Raw genomic sequence first — 20,157 nt, 5'->3', positions numbered from 1 at the left:
GAAAAGAAAGAACCTGCGAGCTGCTTCTCCTGTTTTGTGACAACCTGGCATGTGATACCAGGCTTGCTGCCAGCTTACTGCTCTCCTGTACCCATCACAAGTTGTATGTGTATATAAAAGCTGGTTTCTACCCCACAGAAGAACTTAAAATTTAAGCATAAAGGAATGAACTAGCAGCAGACTTGCTAATGAATGTAACAACGTTCCTGTGTTGTTTTTAATTTCTTGTAAGGGTTGTGAATGAGTTCCCTAAATAGCAGCATAAAGAGCTCCTGATGTTTATGCTCCCAGGCTGCCCCTTGTTCTGGCTGCAGGTGCCCCAAAGCAAGAAGGTGAGGGAGAGGTGTGATGCCACAGCACAGCACGTGGTGATCACCTCTGAAAGGCAAATGTGTGAGAGCAGCACGGTTCAAAGAACTTTAAACCAAGCGGAGTCTTTAAATATTCCATTTAATTAGGCTAAACAACTTTATCTAAATATACTCTCTCCAATAGGAGTTACAGTGCACACAGAAGCAAAAGGAAAAGCTGAAGCCTAAGCCCAGGCCCAGCGCCAGGCTCGCTCAGTTGGGATCCAGCCTCGTATCCACCCCTGCTCCCTCCACCAAGGGAGGGAAGTGGTGCTTCATCTGGGAACCACCTTGAGCAGTCACGGCTGGAATTTGGTCTCTAAAGCCACCGAGAGCAGTCCTGGAAGTGTTTTACTGGGCACGACTGCCTTAGTGTTTGGTTACTGAGCTGGGAAGGTGACTGCAAGGTTGGGTAAACTGGCGCAATCTCTAGCCTCCCACTCTGCAGAGCTAAACCCCAGCCAGTTCGGAGGTCGCACAGCTGGAAGCTCCACCAGTCTGTATGGGAACAGAAGGGAACAGGCTGAAGCCACTGTCACTGCATCCATTCCCCTTTATTTCAAGACAGTGTCTGGACCCTAGAGAGAAGTTCTGGCTTCAGGGGGCTCGCTGGCTGCTCCTGGCCTGATGCCTGGATGTCCGACATGACTGCTGTGTCCCACACCAGGGTCAGGAGGGCCGAGGGCACCTGGAACAGAGACGAGAGCGTTACTGAGCTAGTGCCACACTTTAACCTCCTCCTACCATGCTGTGCATGTTCAGAGCTGGAAAAAAACTTAGTGAGAGCACTTCAACCAAAAAGGAGGAGTGGGGATGGGCAGGAAGCTCCCCAGGGGACACCGCTGGTGGAAGCTTTATGCTAGAGCTGTGCTTGGCTCATAATTTGTGCTGTCCTGGCTGGCAGTTGATGCTTCTGGTCTAACTGCTAGCAATTACTGCAGCCTGCACTTCCTACAAAGAGTTTGGTCCCTAAAATTCCTTCCCCATCAGCACCTGCGCCTTGAGCCAGAAGCCTTGATGCAATGACTTGCTAGAGCTTAGAAAGAAAGGGCCAGGGCATGACTGTCCTGAAAGCGTAAGACAAATCCTAAATTATGAGCAAGAGCTGACCCTGACAACGTGGGTTCTGGGGTTCTGTTGTCCCGTGAAGGCCCCCGTGCAAGGTGCTGGCTCTTACTCACCAGCCCACACTCATTGAAGGCCAAGTTCTCGTCAGTCACTTTGAGACCTCCAGGTCCCAGGAGCTCAAAGGGCAGCCAGTCATCTCTGAGGGCTTCTCTCACAAAGCTGTAGAGCACAGATACGGGTTCTCTTGCATAAAAAGTCCCTGCCATGAGAAAATGAGGTGTGAGATCCTGAAAGAGGCCCTGGCATTTACCAAATGGAGCCTTTTGTGGGAGGTTTCACAGGGCTCTGGTACTGCTAACTCCATGAACTGCCTCAGTGGCATAAAACCAGCCTGATTTAACTGAAGTATAAAAGTAGAATTCCCAAAGAAAAATGTTACTTCCATTGCTGCAAACCCCTGCCAGGCTGTAACAAAGAAGCAGCCAAGCCTGAAATTATTTCTGGAGTTCTGTTACAAAAGGTGAAGAGGATTTATGCTGTTGTAGAGCCTGACACAGCACAGGCAGCCCCATGCTGGCTCCTCTAACAAACTGATCTAAGAAGTCCAGCTTGCTAGCAGCGGCCCGGGCAGAGCTCATTTAATTAACAATACCTCCAGATCCCTCCCTCTGTCAGCCCTGCCTTGCGGTGCCAGCCCCGGGCAGGCGGAGGGCTCAGAGCTGGGAAGAGTCATTACAGAAGTGTTACCCCACCCCGCTCCTGCTGCTTTATTCCGTCGCTGGTTATTGAAGCTCTTGGGCTAGGAGAGAAAGGGCAAGAAGCCCTTTACCTTGCAGGATGTATCCGTCAGGAAACCTGACCCGCAGCAGGGTGTAGTTGTACTTCCGCATTTCCCTTTGCTCTTCTTTCTCTCGCATGGCTCGTGTCCTCAGCATCGCAGCCTTCTCCACCGCCTCTGTCCTTTAGATATTTAGACACAAAGTGGTTTTCAGCCCGAAGGAGGGGTGTGAGGCCGTTAGCTGGCACCGCACACCCCCTGGGTAGCGGGGTCCTCCCCTCCTGCCTACTCACCGGAGCCGCTGCTCGCGCTTTATCTCCTCTGCAGTGAGGTTGAAGAAATCATCCGGCAGCTCAAAGCGAGCAGCCTCAGGCGAGGGTTTAAAGACGCAGAGCTGGCGATCCAGCTGTGGCCGCACCGGCTCCGAGCTCAGAAGTTGCTCTTTGTAGTCCTTGAGGTCTTCCAACCGGGTCAGCATCTCTTCCTTCAGCACGTAGTACTCCTCTGTGGCCTCTGCAACCCAAAGCACAGGGCTTGAATGTCCCGGCCTTCACTTGAAGCATGGAAGGATCTCCAGAAAACACAGTTTTGACTTGTCAGGGAGAAGGCAGGGTGAGGGGCTGTCAATGTGACCGCCTTGGAGCGTGGAGCTCTTGGAGCAGCCCAAGCTGGCTGCCCCTGAGCAGTGGGACAGCCCAAACTGCTCACCCCAGCGTAACACACGTAAATGGCTTGCCTTGTCCCGGAACAGGCAGCGTTCTCGTCTCAAACCCAACAGCCTGGAAAAAGTTGTGTGCCCCTTCCAGGCAGTTTATCCTTTCCTGGAAGAAAAGGGAAGGTTTAAATGCGCTCTGCTCCAAAATCCTCGGCAGGGCAGCTGCAGGAGCCGTGGTCTCACCTGGAACACTTTGTTCTGCAGTTTGATTTTCCGGTACTTCTCCTCCTCTGGGTGGAGGTAGATGTTGTCCAGGTACCTGCGGAAAGAGGAACGGAATTCACAGATCAAAGCAGGCACTTCAGGATGTGCTGCCCCAAGGAGCAAAGGTCACATTGAAGGAGACAGCTCAGCGTGTTTCCTCACAGATCTGAGCTGAAAGAAAGTAAGAAGATGAAAGAAAGTGAAAATGAAGAAAGAAAATGATGAAGGAAACTGAAATGAAGTGGAAGAAAGTAAAACAATGCGTTTTGTGCCCCAGCCAGGCAGCAGATGGGGACGGCTGATCTCAGCCAGCAGCTCCCAAACCTCCTGAACCACTGCAGCCACTGGGACCAGCTCAGCAGCTGACCTCCTGTCACCTGCCAGCACCCCCTGGCTCAGACGTGTCAGGGCTTTGGGTTTGGTTTCCTTCAGACTCTGCATTTCCTTGCCGGGGGGACGAGCAGTCTGCGCCCACCCCCTACTCACTTGGCCACGGTCTCCACGCCCACACGGACTTTCTCCCGGTCCTTGTTGAAGGTGTGAATCTCCAGGATGGAGGCGGCCACGGGGTCGGTGGAAGAATACTGCGGGACAAGGAGAGAAGCTGGTCACAGGGGAGCTGACGTGCGTGGCTCACAGCTCCTTGCCTCAGCATTTGCAGCAAATTAAAGGCACGAGGAGCATTTTAAGTCAACGCCTGAAGGGAGCTGCCCTCCTGGGAGGCAGCACAGGGTGGAGCTTTACAAGGCAGAGGGTTCGAGGTCACTGCTGCGCTGCTCGGGGAGATCCATGCCACAGGATGGGTTTAAAGGGGAAGGAGGGAGAGGCGTGCAGTGGTGCTCACCAGCTGGATGGCTTCCCGCAGGTGCTTCTCTTTCTGGTCTCTCCTTACAACCGCGCCCGTCAAGGGACAGGTGAAATAGACCCCTGAAACCGAGGGTCTGGCTGCCGCTTCGGTGTCAGGGAATGCTGGGTCCTGAAAGAGACCAAACCATATCTGAAGGGAGGAAGGAGGCTTTGTTATTTGTTTCAGCACATCAGCGCTCCCAATCTGATGCAGTTTGGGAGCAGCAGCCCACCTCCTACCTCTTTGTCAGTGGAGATTCCTTTCTCACTCGCAGCTGCCTCAGCCATGAGCTCCTTTCTCACTAGGAGAGACAAATCCTGGTTACAGGGGCAGGGGCACAGACCCCGAGTGGTTCAGCAGCGAGCTCTGTGCTCCGCAGCTTTGCCCCAGGGATGCTGACGCTCCTGTGGGTGCTGTGCTCCTGGCCCAGGAATGCACACCCGTGTGTGACCCCATTTCTGAGAGGTTTGTCATCAGCCCCAGCAGCACTGCCCAGCTAACCCTGCCTGCCTGGGGACCCCTCTCCAGACCAGGAGAGGCTGAGCTCAGCTCACAGAGCTGCAGGGGCTGGCAGGGTGCTCAGAGCTCCCCGGGTCCAACCCCCCTGCCAAAGCAGTTCCCCAGAGCAGGCTGCCCAGGGAGGCGTCCAGACGGGCCTTGAATATCTGCAGAGAAGGAGCCCCCCCAGCCTCCCTGGGCAGCCTGTCCCAGCGCTCCGGCACCCTCCCCGGGAAGAAGTTCTTTGGCGTGTTGGTGCGGAACTGCCTGGGCTCCATTTGGTGGCCACTGCCCCTTGTCCTGTCCCCACCGAGAAGAGCCCAGCACCGTCCTGCCCTCACCCTGACACCTTTACACACACCGATCAGGTCACCGCTCAGCCTCCTGTTCCCCACACCCCAGCTCCCCGAGCCTGTCCCGGTAGCACCGACGCTCCCCTCCCTCCACCACCACCCCCGTGGACCCTCCCGATCCTCCCCGAGCCCGGCGCCCCCCTACCCTGGTTCCTGATGGCGTCCTGCGATGAGGGCGGCTTGGCCTTGCCCTTCAGCTCCATGCGGGCCAGCGCCGCCGCCGCCGCCATCTGCGCCTCGTCCGTGGGGCCCTGCCGGGGCCTCGGCGCCGCCTCCGCCTTCGGCTTCTCCTTGGGGGCGCTGCGGGGGGACCGGGGCCGCTGAGGGGCAGCTCCGGGACCCCCCCCTCCCCCGTTCACCCCCCCCCTCCGTGCCCGGTACCGGCCCGGCCTCACCTCACCCCCCCCCCCCCACCCTCCCGGTACCGGCCCGGTCCCCGCAGCCCCCGCGCCCAGTTACCGGGACGGTTCCGACAGCTTCTGGCCCGGCCCCGCGCTCTTGAACTTGAGGTCGGCTTTGATCTCCTGGAAGAATTTCCGCATGGCGCCGGGCCCCGGCGGCGGGCCGGGAGCCTACCGGCCGCCTCACCCGCCCGCTTCCGCCCCGCTCTGCTCGCTTCCGCCGGAAGCGGCGGAGTCGCCGCTCTAGCCCGCCGCTCTAGCCCGCCATCTCTATGGTTGGCGCGCGCGGTCCTCCAAGAGCCGCCCCCTCCCCCCCCCGTGGAGGTCCCGGTGTCCCCCCTCCCCCGCGGCCCAGCCCCACAAAGCAGCTCCCAAATCCCAAAGCCTCCCCCAAAAAAGCCTCCAAATCCATCCTAACCCCCCCAAAAAACTCCAAATCTGTCCTAAAGGCCCCAGACCCCTCCTCAAAACCCCAACTCCCCCCCGAAAAAAACCCCAAACCCATCCTAAAACCCCCCAGTCTCCCCCCCCAAAAAAATCCTGTCCTAAAACCCCCAACTCCCCCCCAAAAAAAACCCCGAACCCATCCTAAAACCCCCAAACCCTCTCCAAAAAAACTCCAACCCCTTCCTGACACCTCCAACCCTTCCAAAAAAAACCAAACTCGTCCTAAAACCTCCAATCCCCCCCTTAAAAAAAAACAACTCGACTTAACCCCCCCAAAACATCCAAACCTGCCCTAAAACGCCAAACCAACCTAGAAATTCTGTGATTCTGTGAAAACCCCCAATCGCACAAAAAAAAATCCAAACCCATCCGAAAAACCCCAAAGCCTCCCCAAAGCCCCTTAGCCCGTCCTAAAAGCCCCAACCTCCCCCAAAACCTCCAATCCCATCCCAACTTCCTGCACCAAAAAAGTCCTAAAGAAAAAAAAAAATAAATAAAAAATCTCCAAATCCATCCTAAAACCCCCAACCCCTTCCTAAAACCGCAGCCATAATTCCCCGGAGCAGGCGGGCGTGCAGCGGCAGGGTGCCCCTGTCAGCTGGGCGATCCCAGGGGGCCAGATGTGGGTAAATAATATAATAATATCTTCATAAATAAAACAAAGTTTGGTTAAATAAAACCAAGTTTGGTTAAATAATACAAAATTTGGTTTTTCTCCACATGCAGCTCCCTGCCTCCAGCCGGCGGCTTGTGCTGAGGGAGGCCTCGCGCCGCCGCTGCCTCCGTCCTGCTGCCAGACGTGAATCTTGAGACAAAAATGAATAAAATAAAGGAATTTTAAAATATATATATTTTATAATAAAACTTTAGGTGTGGCCCTGTGCCTCCAGCAGGAGCTCGGCAGGCCTCATGCTGGGCCGAGCGTCCGGGGGCACCCAGCACAACCCCACAGCTCCATCCTCCCCTGACACCTGCATTAAAGGACTAGGAGACACTTTTTTTTCAGTGAAAACCCCTAAAATCAGTTCAAAACCAGGCAAAGGGCTGAAAATTGTGTGAGAACAGCGCAGACAGGAGGCCGGGGGCCGGCTCCACGAGGTTATTCCCACACGGAGCTGGGCCGCAGCGGTGCCATTTTCCCCCTGGGGCCATCTGGGACCGGCCCCGTGGTGTCCCCACCACGTCCCCAGGGGCCCGGGGGCTCCTCCCGGGGCCACCTCAGAAACACAGAGCCCCAGGAGCTGTTTTTGTGGCTTCCCTTCCACCCAGCCCTGCCTAATTTCCCCTCGCCAACAAAGCCGCCGCGCACGCCCCAGGTGCTTCAGGCGAGCGCCCGGCCCGGGTTTGTTCTCGTTTTGCCTCTCCCCAGAGGTGTGACGGCCATAAAATCATCCCTACAGCATTTTGGGGTTGTTGGCCAGCACCTCGGGCCGCCACGTGCTCGCACCCGGCCGCTCGCCGCTGTTTCGCCGCCGTTTGTGCCTTCGAAGCTGGCAGGTGAGCTTTTTTTCGGTGACTTCACGGATAAAACGGGATGAAAAAATGGGGCTAAACCAGTGTGAGCTTCCAGATGGATTCTTTATATCATTTCACTCCAAATTAGTAAAATTTATTAATTTATTATTATTTTTTAACTTAAATAAGGATGTAAACAGGTCTAATTCCACTGCACAATTCCCACTTCTTCCCCCTATAACCTCCCCTTTCCCCTATAACCTCCCCTTTCCCATGCCCCAGGCAGAAATCCCGTTGGCTCTGCTGTTTTTTGGGGTCCCTTGCAGCTGTCCCCAGTTTCTGGTGACACCGGGATGTCCCTGCTGCTTTTTGGGGAGCTGTGGGGATTTCATTTCGCCGGGCACAGCCTGCCCCAGCGCCCCCCAGCCCTGACTATTGCAGAGGGGCTCAGGCTCTTTGGGCTGCGCCCCCACCCCCAGCCAGACAGCTGCTTTTTACCCTTTTTACCCCAAAAAAGCAGCTGCTGGGCTCGCCCCTGCTCCCCAGCACGACCCCCGGGGTTCCCATTAGGGTCCGGTGGCGCCCTGTGGGGCATCCCCACCCCCGGACACCCCCCAGGGCCGGTGCCCCCCCGGTGTCCCCGCAGCCCCCTGCCCTTACCCTGGTTTGTTCAGCCCCGGCCCCAGCCCCACAGCTCACCACGGGTCCCGGGACCCCCAGGGACCCTCCCAGACCCCCCCCCGGGACCCTCCTGGAAGCCCCTGGACCCTCTTGGGACTGTCCCGAGAACCCCCGGACCCTCTCGGGACCCCCTGAGACCCTCTCGGACTCCCCCGGGACCCTCTCGGACCCCCCCCCAGACCCTCCTGGACCCCCCCGAGACCCCCAAGGTCTCCCCGGGACCTCCCCGGATCCCCTCGGGACCCCCCCCTGGACCCCCGAGACCCTCCCGGACTCCCCCGGGACCCCCTGAGACCTTCCCGGACACCCCCAGATTCTCCGGGACCCTCTTGGACTCCCCCTGGACCCTCCCGGGACCCCTGAGACACCCCCGGGACCCTCTCGAACCCCTCCGGGACCCCCCGGGACCCCTTAAACCCTCCCGGGACCCTCCTAGACCCCCTGGACCCCCCCTGGACCCCCATGGTGCTCCCTAGACCCTCCTGGGACCCCCCGAGACTCCCCCAGGACCCCCTAAACTCTCCTGGGCCCCTCCCGGGCTGCCCCCGGGCCCCCCCAAGACCCCCCTAGGACCCTCCTGCACCCCCTAGACCCCCCGGGACCCCCCTGGGACCCCCCCGGAACCCCCTGGACCCCCCAGGGACCCTCCTAGACCCCCCCAGACTTCTCCTGGGACCCCTGAGACCCACCCTGGACCCTCCTGGACCCCCCCGGGACCCCCTAAACTCCCCCGGGATCCTCCTGGACCCCCCCGGGACTCCCCGAGACCCACCCGGGATCCCCCGAGACCCCCCTGGGACCCTCCTGGACCCTCCTAGACCCCCCCAGACCTCTCCCGGGACCCCTGAGACCCACCCTGGACCCTCCTGGACCCCCCCGGGATCCCCTGGACCCCCCGGGACCTCCCGGGACCCCCCTGGAACCCTTCTAGACCCCCCCTAGACCCTCCTGGACCCCCCCGGGACCCCCCCGGGACCCCCTCAGGACCCCCCCGGGACCCCCTCAGGACCCCTCCCCCACCTCTCCCGGGACCCCTCCCGGAGCCCCCCCCTCTCGCCCCCTCCCCTCTCCCGCCCCCTCCCCTCTCCCCCTCCCCTTTGGCCCCGCCCCCTCCCCATCCCGCTGAGCGGCCCGGCCCAATCCCATCCTCCCGCCGTGCCCTCTCCTCCCTCCCATTGGCCGACACCCTTGATCGGCACCTCCTCCCACCAATAGCCTCCTCAGCTCCGGGAGGGGCGGGACATCCTGCGGGCCGGGCCGGGCCGTCTCCACCCCCCCCCCCCCCGCTGCCCGGTGCTGCCCCGCGGCCTGGGCCTGGGCCTCCGCCGCCTCCCCCCCCCCTCAGCCCCGCGGCCGCCCCCCCGCCCCCGCCATGCCGCACAGCTTCAAACCCGGGGACCTGGTGTTCGCCAAGATGAAGGGCTACCCGCACTGGCCCGCCCGGGTGAGCCCCGGGGGAACCGAGCCGCTGAGGGGACGGCGGGAGGAGGGGGGGGAGGAGGAGGCGGGCCCGGGACCGAGCCGCGCACCGGGAGGGGGGGGGGAATAAGGGGGGGGGGAACGGGAATGTACAGGGATGGGGCTGCGGGCACTGGGCCTGCATTGGGTGGGGGGCTCGGTGCTGGCACCGGGATGGGGCTCGGTACCGGGCAGGCAGCGGGGCGCGGGGACCGGTACCGGGCAGGGAGAGGGGGGGGGTCCGGTACCGGCAGCGGGGTGGGGGCTGCTGCCTGTGCTTAAACCGGAATGGGGGATCCGGTACCGGCACCAGCACCGGGACAGGGCCCGGTACCGGACCTGCACTGGGTGATGCTCTGGTACCTGCACCGGGGGGGGTGTCCCGGTACTGGCACCGGGATGGGGCCCGGTACTGGGCAGACACCAGGGTGGGGGACCTGGTACCGGTACCAGCAGCAGGATGGGGCTCGGTACCTGCAGTTGTACCAGGACGGGGGACACGGTACCAGTCCTGCACCGGGTGATGCTCAGGTCCTGGTACCTGCACCGGGGGGGGTGTCCCGGTACTGGCACCGGGATGGGGGCTGCTACCTGCACTGGTACCGGGACAGGGGACCCGGTACCAGCACCGGGACGGGGCCTGGTACCTGTCCTTGCACTGGGACAGAGGGTCTGGTACTGAACCCATACTGGGATGGGGTCTGGTCCCAGCACCTGCACTGGGGTGGGGGGTCCGGTACTGGCACCGGGATGGGGCCCGGTACTGGGCAGACACCGGGGTGGGGGACCCGGTACCGGTACCAGCACCAGGATGGGGCCTGGTACCTGCACTTGCACCGGGACGGAGGATGCGGTACCGGACCCGCAGTGGGACGATGCTCTGGTCCTGGCACCGGGAGGGGGTCTGGTCCCGGTCCCGGTCCCTGCTCAGGGCCTTCCCCCAGGCCAGGCAGCCCGGTTCCAGCCTGTCCCCAGCACATCCCCGCTCCGGGGCTGGGGCTGAGCCGCCCCGGAATAACGGGGTCCTGCACCCACAACGGGGCAGGAGCCGGCTCCCGGGCTGCACGCTGCTGCTGTCCCCGGTGGGACCGGTCCCGGAGCAGAACCGGGGCTGGAGGCCACACCGGGACCTGTGCTGGCACCGGGAGCAGGGCCCCGTGGTGCTGCCCATATAACGGGGGTGTCCCGCACTGCTGTGGGGTCGCGTGGGGCTGGGGCTCCAGCGAGGAGCGGGGCAACACTTTGGGACCCCCTGGTTGTGAACGGGGGGCAGCAGGAGGAGGAACGGGGACGCAGCCGGTTTGGGGGCTGCGAGCTGTGGAGGTGCGGGGTCAGGGGCAGCCGGTGCCGTCTGTGGGGTGCGGACGGGGGCAGGCGGCCCGGTGGCAGCACCGTGCGGTGGCACCGGAGGAGGAGTCGCGGATGGAGCGGTCGGGGTGAGAGGCACCTCGCGGCTCGGGGGGCTCCCGGTGGGCAGCCGGGGGCCAGGCGGGGTCGTCCGCCGTGCGGGATCGGGGCCGGGGGCCGGAGACGTCGCCGCTTGACCCGTGAGACCCGGGATGATGCCGTCGTGGCCGGCCTGGCACCGGGGGGGTCACCGAACACCGAAAGGATTCGGCCCTGCCAGGAGGGCGCTGGCGTTGCCGGCTTCCAGCGGCCTCTCTCCTGCTTTTAGCCGGCTCCTTTTTGGGGAGGCTCCTCCCGAAGACTTCTCCCCGGCCCGCGGGGACAGCCCCGAGAGCCTCCCGCCGCTGCCCCGGACCACGCCGAGCCGACCAACGGGCACCGGAGCCGGCGCGGCGCGTGGGAAGAAGACGCCGGGGGGGGCCCCCCCCTCGCCTCCCCGCCGTGCGTGCCGGAGTCCCGCCGCCGCCGCCAGCCAGGGCTACCGGGCGCCTCGCAGAGGACGTGCTCCAGCCGCTCTCTCTCACCACCCTCCCGCTTTGGGTTTCCTTTCAGATCGATGACATCGCGGACGGCGCCGTGAAACCCCCGCCGAACAAGTACCCCATCTTCTTCTTCGGCACTCACGAGACGTAAGCGCTGCCTCGCGCCCCCCCACCCCAAGCTCTGGGCCGCGCCCCCGCTGCCTCCGCTCTGGGCTCACCTCTGCTTTGTTTCTCTCCAGCGCCTTCTTGGGCCCCAAAGACCTGTTCCCCTATGAAAAGTATAAGGACAAATATGGGAAAACAAACAAGAGAAAAGGCTTCAACGAGGGATTGTGGGAAATCCAGAACAACCCTCACGCCAGTTACAGTGCCCCTCCGGTGAGTGCGGGCCTCGCGTGGCGGGGGGGCAGCGAGGACGTGGGCTGCGAGCACCTCCTGCTCTCCTCTTCTCTCTGCTTCTCCCCGCTGTGGTGTCTCCGCGCTTCCGCCTCGCGCAGCAGCTTTCTCAGGGTTGCAAAGCCTTCCCTTTCCTCTGCCCTCTCCCTTTCGGTGCAAGACTCGGCCCCGCTCGCCCTCCGAGAGGTAGGCACCTCTGTCCCCGGCTCCCAGGCGGAACGGGGAGCGCGCTGGGCGTGCCTCGCCCCGAACCCACCCAAAGAGGATTTTTGCCGTGCCGCGCTGAGCACGGAGGCTCACAGGGCGCGGGGCAAACCCCTCTCTTCAGCCGTCTCTCAGGTCCTGAGCCAAAAGCCCACCGACGGCTCCTCCAGCGGGCGCCAGGGCTGGCTGGGAGGCAGCTCTTCGCTGTCGGTTGTTGGCGTGCGAGGGGCCTTTCGTGACCGTAATTGTGTGATGCAATTTATTGTATAGCGATCTCCAGAGGAGGCGGCCAAAGCAGCTTCATAGGCAGTTGGGCTGAAGAGGCAGAGGCAGAGGAAGGTTTTTAAGGTGAGCTACGAAGACCGGCTGCTCTGGAGGTAGGCAGGCTCAGGTGTGCTGCTGCCGGCGCAGGAGAGAGGTTGTGGTTTGTAGGAGCGCCGGGAGATGCTCAGACCCGGCGCCGCCGAGGTGAGGCCGCGGAGGTGCCTGAAAACCTGGGAGCGACTTCGCCTCTCCGCGGCGGTGGGCGGGAGGCTGGTGGTGGTGAGGGAGGCGGCAGCCACGTCCAGAGACTGCTCAGCACCACCACGAACTCCCGGCGGGGTTGAGGAACCCACTCCTGAGGGGCTTGCTGGGAGCGGGGGGAGCGCCCGAGGCTACGCCGGAGATCCCAGCGAGGCTGCGGGTTCGCCGACTGCACCTGGAGGAGCAGAAGAGGTTGAAGGAGAGGCTTGACTTTGAGACCTGAGTGCAAGGAGGTGCCAGGAGGCCAAAATGAGGAGAGCCTTTCCAGCGGGAAGGCTCTGGTGCTGGAAGAACCCCCGCGCAGCTAGGGACGGCCGCTCCTGCTGCGCGTGAAGAACGAAACACCGAGAAGAAGATGGGAGCTCAGGTGTGAGGAACCTCACGAAGGGCTGACGAGAAGCTGGGACACCTCCCCTGCGTGGAGGGACGGAGCAGGATGGAAGATTTCCCAGCTGGGCCAGAGCAATGGCTCGAATCGAGGGCCGGCAGCCCAGGAGGAGGGCGGCCGCTCGCTGATTCCGGAGGAGAGGCCGAGCCCAGCCGCCGGCAGGGCAGGCAGAGGAAGGCTGGGATGCGCTCGCCCCTCGGGGGCCGTCCAGCCCGGGCTTCTCTGAGGGTCTGCGGCAGGGTGCGAGGCTGCCGGGGAGGGGAGCGAGGGCGCGGTAGGCGCAGGCTGAGCTGGGGACCCGCGGGAAGGTGGCTGTGGTGGTCTCGGGGTGGCGCGGAAGGGGCTTCGGGAAGGGGGTGCAGGGGAATTGGCAGCGGGTCGGCCGAGCGCCCTCCTTGAAGGGCCGGGAAGGTCTCTGGAGGGTGCTGGCTCCTCTCGGGGGGCCTCGGCAGGAGGGGTCTCTGCTCTGTGCTCCTCTGTGTGCGTGCTCCTCTCTGCTCAGTGCTGCTCTCTGTTGCTTGTCGCCCCTGCTCGCCCCTTCTCTCCTGCCTGCCGCGGGCCTGCGGGGGCAATAACGCTTTGTCATCTCCGCTGTCTTTAGCCCGTGAGCTCCTCGGACAGCGACGTTCCCGAGAACGACCCCATGGGGGGGAGCGACGCGGGGGACGACGAGGACGACCCCGCCATGGCCGCCGTCACCGCAGAGAAAATGGAAAGCGATGAGGACTCGGATCGGGGCAGCGACCACAGCGGGCTGAAGCGAAAATCGTTGGCGATGAAAGTGAGTGAGGGGCTGGGGGAGCAGGGCCAGGAGGCTGGGACGTGGGTGGTGGGCCCCCCACCGAGCTGCCCCCCTTCCTCCAAAAGAAATGAAGCATCTTGAACGTGTGGAGGGAGGAAGAAACCTCCTCCCTCCAGGGGGAAAGTTGGGTTAGTGCAGGTTTGGGGTCTCGCTGTTGGCTCGTTTGGTCTCTGAGGTGCTGGGACAGCCATGTCCTGGAGCAGTTTGTAGAGAGACCAGAGCTGCACAGCTCTTCTGAATGTATCTGGCTGTTTTTTTTGGGGTTCTCCTGGTGAGGGAGAGTTGGGCAAGCCCTTCTTAGCCAGGGTTTGCTTTCTGCTTGGGTGTTAGAGTGGGTGGGCTTCTCTCACTGTGTCGCTTCTTGGACGTCAGATGCCGGTGGCAAAACGGCCTCGGAAATCTTCCAGCGACCTGGATCAGGGCAGCCCCTCCCTGACAGAAGAAGAGAACTCAGAAACGTCCTCGGAGTCGGAAAAAAACAGTGACCAGGTGAGGAGGTTTGGGGCTGCGTCTGCCTGGAGGCTGGCAGGGTGGCGCAGGAAGGGCTGTGGGAAGAGTGTCACCATCTGCGGGGACAGTGACGCTGAGGCAGGGGGAGCAGACTGGCTTCACCACCGTGAGACTGTTCCCTATTTAATCTCTGAGTTTTCCTTCAGGATTTCACTCCCGAGAAGAAGCCAGTGGCCAGGGCTCCCCGGAGGATGCCTGCAGGGGGCAGGAAGAAGAAGGTAAATGTCCCGCTGCAGTGGCTTGGCCCAAGGGTTGCTGCTTCAGGCTCCTCTGCTCACCCCTGGGGTGAGGGAGCTGGCTGCTGGCAGCCCCTGGAGGGAGGCTGAGTCAGGGTGGGCTCTGCTGCGGGCTGGTGGGGGTCCAGAGCTAGAAGAGAGCTTGCTTGTGTCTCGGTGACCCGTCTGGGCGCTGTGCCGCTGTGTTTGGGGCAGCAGCTGCTCCCATTCCCCGCATCCAACCCCGCTTTGTGCCCGCAGAAAGTGGCGTCCGGCTCCGATTCGGATTCCAAAGCGGACTCAGACTCGGAGATGGGAAACGCAACCGTGGACATGACCAAGTCGGACTCCAACTCCGACTCGGACTCCGATGTGTCTGTGAAAAAGCCTCAGCGGGGCAGGAAGCCAGGTAGGAGACGCCAGGTAACACCCAGGAGACTCCATCTGCCACAAGCGGGCCGCTGCCGGCTCCCTCGGGAGGCTGGAGGGCGCGTGGGGTGGGTGCTCCTGGAGCTCTGGTGTCTGCTTCTGTGCTGAACAGCGTCCAGACGTTTCCAGAACACCTCCCAGGGCTCCTGCTCACCCTCCTCCCGTTGCCTTGCAGCTGAGAAGCCCCCTCCCAAGCCCCGTGGCAGGAAGCCGAAGCCTGAGCGCGTCCCCACCAGCTCCAGCAGTGACAGGTGAGGCTGGGGCGCCGTCCCCTGGGGCTGGGGGGGGTCGCTGGCCTCCCCTCCCACACGAGGGGTCCGAGCGTGCCCTGTCCTCGGCAGTGACAGTGACAGCGACGTGGACCGCATCAGCGAGTGGAAGAGACGGGACGAGGAGCGGCGGCGGGAGCTGGAAGAGAAGAGGAAGAGGGAGCAGGAGGAAGAGATCCGTCGGCTGCGGGAGCAGGAGAAGGAGGAGAAGGAGAAGAGGAAGGAGAAAGCGGAGAAGGGCGAGGAGGCGCACTCGGACAGCGACAGCAGCGCGGACGATGAAGTAGCCAAAAAGGGCAGGAAAGGCCGGGCCAAGGCTCCGTCCTCCTCAGACTCCGACCTGGAGATGGAGAAGGAGGTGAGTGCAATGCTGGGAGGGGCTGGGGGGGCTGGTGGCAGGCAGCAGCAGCCCGTCCTCTCCCTGCCACGTCAGCAGGAGCCTCCAGGAGCTCCGGGACCTGCTGTCCTGGCCTTCTTTTACCCTGGGGAGCACGGGGAAGGGCTGTGTGCCACGGGGAGCTGTGTGTTGGCCCAAGAGGCCCCATCCAGTTCACATCCCTGTGATGCTCTCTCCCCGCAGTCACTGCATTTACCCTGCTGTCCTCTGCAGAGGCAGGGGAAGGGCCGCCAGGGCTCGGCTGCGGCACTGAGGAGGGCTGCAGAGGGCTCGTGGCCAGGGGCAGGGTCTCCCTTTCAGCCTGCTGCCTGCTGCCCTGCACAGAGCAGGGCCGGGAGAGCAGCACGAAGACCTGAGCCCTGCGGGGAAGCGTGGCTCTGGCAGGCTGGGTGGGCTCTCCTCACCCCCGTGCTGTATCCCAGCTCCTTTTTTTACCCTGTGCTGGGACAGCCCTGCACCCAGAGCAGTTGGGCTGCTCGCAGCAGCCTTGCAGCAGTGCTGCTGTGGGTGCTGGCTGCTGGCACTGCTGGATCCTGCCCCGATGGGGCCGAGAGGACGGGAGCAGGAGCAGGCCGTGGTGCTGCCTCCCTCCCTCCCGCAGCGGGGTGGGCTCTGCCGCAAGCTGCTCTCGCCTGCATTGTTCTCTCCTTGAAGGTAAAGAAGCCGGCGAAGAAGCAGCCCTCGGAGTTGTCAAGGAAACCGAATCAGAAGGAGAAGAGGGGCCGAGCAGAGGAGAAACCGCGGAACAAGTCAGCATCTCCCCTCCTCTGCTCCTCTGGGGCCAGGGCTGCTCCTCGGCTGCTGCCCCAGCCCTGCTGCAGACCCGCGGGGTGGGGATGGGGTCCTGGTGGAGCTGGCTGTGCCAGCAGCACCCCCGGAGGGCTTCCTCCTCTCCTCCTCTCCTCTCTGGAGCTGAAGGGGCCGACGGAGGTGTCTGGGGAGGGGGGAGAACCAGGCTGAGCATCCCTGCTGCTCTCTGACACACGGGGGAAGATCCTGGGGGCATCCCGGGCCACCTCAGCTTTGGGCTCTGCCTTTCTGCAGTCCCGGGGAGCTGGGGCATGGGGGAGCTGCTGTCTCAGAGCTCCCAGCCGTGCGAGCTGGGAGATGTGTGTGGGAGATGTGAGTGTGAGCGTGGGTGGAGCGCGGCCGGGTTCTGCCGCCTGCCTGGCACTGCTGGGCAGTGGGGGATGCGCTGGGCCCTGCTGTCACCTCTCTCACTAGCCCAGCAACACGCAGGTGGTTTTACCTGCAGGCATCCCCTGCCTGATTGCACCTCGTTCCTTTTCCTCCCGCAGACCTCTGAAGGTGGAACGAGGCCGCAAGAAGTCGGAGCTGATCCCCGAAAGGAGAATGGAGAAGAAAAAGGGTGAGGGGGCGGGGGCTGTGAGGGCAGGTCACAGAACAGAGACAGAAGGGAGCCGGGGCTGCTTCCTCTGTCCCAGGGAAGGATCTTTCCAGCAGGGATCACTTCTTCTTGGGCCCTGCCAGTGCTGCTGTGATCCCTGCACCGTGTTGGGAAGTATTTACGGGGTGTGTAGGGACAGCTTCCCTGCAGGCATCCCTTTCCCGTTGGGGCACACCCCAACCTGTCCTCTTCAGAGCAACCCCTGGGGCTGCTTTCAGCCTTGGAGACACGAGAGGAAACCAAACCCATTTTGGGGGGAGAGCTTCTGGGCTCCAGGCCGTTGTGTGCTCCCTCCCTGATGCCCCGGCCTGTCTCTTTTCATTGCTCCAGAGCCCACCGTGGAAGAGAAGCTTCAGAAACTTCACAGTGAGATCAAGTTTGCCCTGAAGGTGGACAACCCGGTGAGTGCCTGGCTGTGTTTTCAGCCACCATGGGCACCTCGCCCAGCTGCTGGAGGCTGGTGGTGGTGGGCTGGAAGCTGGGAGCTGTGAGGGGACCATGCTCACAGCGGTGCCAGTCCCTGGTGCCCACTGGGAGCTGGCAGAGGAGCTTCTGCCCTTCTCTGCCACCCGTTCCTCTCCCTGTGCTGGGCTGTGGGCGTCCTCTCACCTGTGCTGGGGCTGGGGGGCTGCAGCGCTGGGTTTCTCCCTGGAGACAGGACCCAGAGCTTTTCCAACCCCCCCGGAGGTGTCTGGCAGACAGAATCCCTCAGTTTTCCCCCTGCTGCTCGTGCAGGGCCGGGTGTAACCCACGGTTTCTAACCTCAGTGCCCTCCTTGCAGGACATCAAGCGCTGCCTGAACGCGCTGGAGGAGCTGGGCACGCTCCAGGTCACCTCTCACATCCTGCAGAAGCACACGGACGTAGTGGCCACTCTGAAAAAGGTACGAGGGGGGCTGATCGCCGGGTGGAGGGAGGGGGGTGACACCCTTGGCTTGCCACGAAGGGTGCCAGCACCTCCTGCCCCCCGCGGCTGTCGCAGATCCGTCGCTACAAAGCCAACAAAGAAGTGATGGAGAAAGCTGCCGAAGTTTACACCCGGTTGAAGTCGCGCGTCCTGGGACCAAAGATGGAGGCGATCCAGAAAGCCAACAAAGCCGGTCCGGAGAAGGACAAGGGGGACGTGGACAAGAGCCAGGAGAAGCTGGCGGGAGGGGAGACGCGGAATGAGAAGGGGGAAGAGGAGACAAACGCCGGTAATGCACCCTGCCCCTCTCTCAGGGCAGTTCCCGGCTCTGTCCGGGCCTGTAGCAACCTCGGGGCAGAGGCCGTGGGGCTGCCTGCAGAAGGGGCAATTTCACCCCCAGCTTCCCTGGTGGAGCGTGTCTGAGCTTGGGGACTGCGTGTTGAGGCGGGGCGCTGCGGGCTGAGTATCAAACGCTGGCGGCAGTGAGAGCAGAGGGCAACCTCGGTGCCCACGCCCTGACTCGGGGTGGCTGCGGGGCAGATTTTGGGCCAGGTCGGCTCCTCGCTGCCAGCTCGAGCCCTGCTCCCGGGCACCAGGGGGATGGAGGAATGTGGAGCCGCCCTTGGCCGCTGGCTCAGGCTCTTGCGCAGGCAGCTGGTGACTGGGATCTTCCATCCCCGCCTGGGGACAGCCCCGTAATGCTGCAAGAGCCTTCCTGGAGGAGCTGGTGGGGAAAATCCACGCTGCTGTCAGCCTCTGGGCACGGGGAATGGAGGCTTTGGGGCCCTTCTGGTGGCTGTCAGCCCCGGGTGAAGGGACAGCCTGCCTGTGGGTTGGGGTGAACGAGGCTCCAGCCACCACCGTGCCCAGGTATCCGACCTTGTCTCTTCCCTGCAGACCTCTCGGCTCCTGTGAATGGTGAATCCTTATCCCAAAAAGCAGAGGGCACAGAGGAGAAGGAGCGAGACAAAAGCCAAGGGCCGGGAGCCGGCGAGCTGGAGGCGTCTGCCGAGGAGACCCACAACAAGTGAGCACGGGGGGGGCTCAGCAGCTCCTCAGCACCCACCACGCCTCCACCCTCAGCTCCTCAGCAAGCTGGGCTCTTGCTCATCACCTCTGGGGGGGATATCAGAGCTTGTAGGGCTTCTCTTCTTGGGGAAGAGCCTGGGTTGGGGGAGGGAGGGATGCTGTGGGCACGGGGAGGCTCTTGCTGAGGTGCCTGTGCTCTGCCCGCAGCGTGCAGGATTATCCCAACGCCGAGCGCGAGAGGGCTCGCGGGGAGTCAGAGTCTGTGGACGACGCGGAGGAGAGCTGAGGAAGCGGGGCCCGCCTGAGGGAGGATGCAGAGGGGGCCGTGCTGCCTGACGGGAAGGGAGAGCGGCCTCCCCCTCGCCCATCTTTGAGTTACTTCACTAAGTCACACAGTAGCTGATGTCCTAGGTCTTGTCCTGTGCCCCCGACCCTGTGAAAGCACCGACCGCAGGGGCAGACTGTGCTGTTTGTCTGTATTTGTCCCCTCTTTTTTTTTTTTTTTTTCCTCCCCTTCCACCTAATTTCTTGTGATTTCGACCGCCGTGAAATGAATATAAAGGGTTTTTTAATGAAAAACACGAGGAGCCCTAGTGTCTATTTCTTCAGGCATCGCTGACTGTGACTAGGGGAGGGCAGGAGCATCCCTCTTCCCTTTGCCCCCTTCCCGGGGCACTGACTGGAATAATCCCCCGGGGGGGCCCTCTTCCCTTGGGCCAGGAGCCAGGCCGGGCACCCATGGGTGGCCCTGTGTCTGTCGGGGGACACCTGGACCCCCGAGGGGTGAGGGCAGGGTCTGGCTGTGCTCCCAGGGCTGCTCCAGGCTCCTTTCTTCTCGATTTTCCTGTGCCCGGGCTGGGAGCAGCCGTGTCCCAGCAGTCGGGGACCCTCTCTGTGCTGCTTGGAGCCCCTTTCACTGTCCCTCGGGCTGGGTGCAGCTGCTTGGAGCCTGGTCCCTCTGCTCCCGCAGAGGCCACAGGGCACCAGCCTTTGGGGAAAAACAAAGTGAAATTGTGTATTCTCTCCTCTCTGAGCTGGGGGACTCGAGCGGGGCAGCGTCCTGCCTCGTGCTGGGCAGCGTCTCCTTTGTCTCTCTGTCTCTCCGCTCTTTTGCAAGGATCTGGAGCTTTTGTACATGTAAAATAAAGATGTTCCCAGCTCAACCAGCTGCCGCGTCCTCGTGTCCTCTTTGTGCAAGGATCGGGTGCCCGCACGGGCTGGGTTGCCCCGCTCCTGCTCGGAGGCTGCTGTTGCTGTAACCCTGCCCTTGGGGAGCCCGGGTTCTTTTCCAGGCTTGATTTCATGCTCCAACCCTTCATAAACAGAACCCAAATAAACCCCGTGTCCCTCTTGCCCAATTTTCGGGAAGCGAGAGGCGGAGGGAGGAGGGATGGGGTGGGAGGGGATGGGCACTGCTGCCCGCTGCGGGGCCGATTCAGCCCCGTCCTTAGGCCCCCGATGGCTGGGGAAGGGGGACAGGGACCTGCCCCCGTGCCCCAGGAGAGGCTGGATGAGCCACGCAGCACCCAGCTGGG

The 20,157-nt window shown here is 62.6% G+C and overlaps 2 protein-coding genes across 4 annotated transcripts; one reads left to right on the top strand and one right to left on the bottom strand.

Moving 5' to 3' along the window:
* Nucleotides 1-433: 433 nt before the first annotated feature.
* UBXN6 (UBX domain protein 6) lies at nucleotides 434-5,442 on the bottom strand. Its single transcript, XM_027472260.3, has 11 exons — nucleotides 5,273-5,442; nucleotides 4,959-5,113; nucleotides 4,202-4,263; nucleotides 3,960-4,091; nucleotides 3,602-3,699; nucleotides 3,095-3,170; nucleotides 2,933-3,017; nucleotides 2,490-2,709; nucleotides 2,248-2,378; nucleotides 1,532-1,677; nucleotides 434-1,038 (listed from the first exon to the last, which is right to left on the bottom strand). Exons 1-11 carry the CDS (start codon nucleotides 5,353-5,355, stop codon nucleotides 910-912), a joined length of 1,317 nt encoding a protein of 438 aa, XP_027328061.2. The 5' UTR covers nucleotides 5,356-5,442; the 3' UTR covers nucleotides 434-909.
* Nucleotides 5,443-9,096: 3,654 nt separating this feature from the next.
* Nucleotides 9,097-19,788, top strand: HDGFL2 (HDGF like 2). Of its 3 annotated transcripts, XM_027472249.3 has the most exons (16): nucleotides 9,097-9,241; nucleotides 11,215-11,291; nucleotides 11,384-11,522; nucleotides 13,259-13,438; nucleotides 13,832-13,948; nucleotides 14,116-14,187; nucleotides 14,446-14,593; nucleotides 14,789-14,864; nucleotides 14,955-15,240; nucleotides 15,934-16,028; nucleotides 16,578-16,648; nucleotides 17,018-17,088; nucleotides 17,469-17,570; nucleotides 17,669-17,882; nucleotides 18,491-18,620; nucleotides 18,830-19,788. In XM_027472249.3, exons 1-16 carry the CDS (start codon nucleotides 9,170-9,172, stop codon nucleotides 18,906-18,908), a joined length of 1,929 nt encoding a protein of 642 aa, XP_027328050.2. In that variant the 5' UTR covers nucleotides 9,097-9,169; the 3' UTR covers nucleotides 18,909-19,788. The 3 variants fall into 3 exon arrangements, with proteins under 3 accessions (XP_027328050.2, XP_027328051.2, XP_071885277.1); XM_072029176.1 differs by lacking the exons at nucleotides 9,097-9,241; nucleotides 11,215-11,291 and adding an exon at nucleotides 12,015-12,092; XM_027472250.3 differs by lacking the exons at nucleotides 11,215-11,291; nucleotides 11,384-11,522 and having other exon boundaries at nucleotides 9,108-9,241.
* Nucleotides 19,789-20,157: the final 369 nt, after the last annotated feature.

The sequence above is a fragment of the Anas platyrhynchos genome, chromosome 29, assembly GCF_047663525.1.
Source record: "Anas platyrhynchos isolate ZD024472 breed Pekin duck chromosome 29, IASCAAS_PekinDuck_T2T, whole genome shotgun sequence".
Classification (NCBI taxonomy): Eukaryota; Metazoa; Chordata; class Aves; order Anseriformes; family Anatidae; genus Anas; species Anas platyrhynchos.
The sequence above is the reverse complement of the archived record's forward strand: the minus strand, read 5'-3'. Positions and strand labels throughout refer to the sequence as shown.

Coding starts and splice junctions, on each gene's coding strand:
- UBXN6 (XM_027472260.3), bottom strand. CDS start 5,355: ATGCGGAAATTCTTCCAGGAGATCAAAGCCGACCTCAAGTTCAAGAGC. Junction 4,264..4,958: donor GGACGCCATCAGGAACCAGG/GTAGGGGGGCGC, acceptor TGTCTCTCCTAG/TGAGAAAGGAGCTCATGGCT. Junction 1,678..2,247: donor TGACGGATACATCCTGCAAG/GTAAAGGGCTTC, acceptor TTCTCATGGCAG/GGACTTTTTATGCAAGAGAA.
- HDGFL2 (XM_027472249.3), top strand. CDS start 9,170: ATGCCGCACAGCTTCAAACCCGGGGACCTGGTGTTCGCCAAGATGAAG. Junction 14,865..14,954: donor ACCAGCTCCAGCAGTGACAG/GTGAGGCTGGGG, acceptor TGTCCTCGGCAG/TGACAGTGACAGCGACGTGG. Junction 15,241..15,933: donor ACCTGGAGATGGAGAAGGAG/GTGAGTGCAATG, acceptor CTCTCCTTGAAG/GTAAAGAAGCCGGCGAAGAA.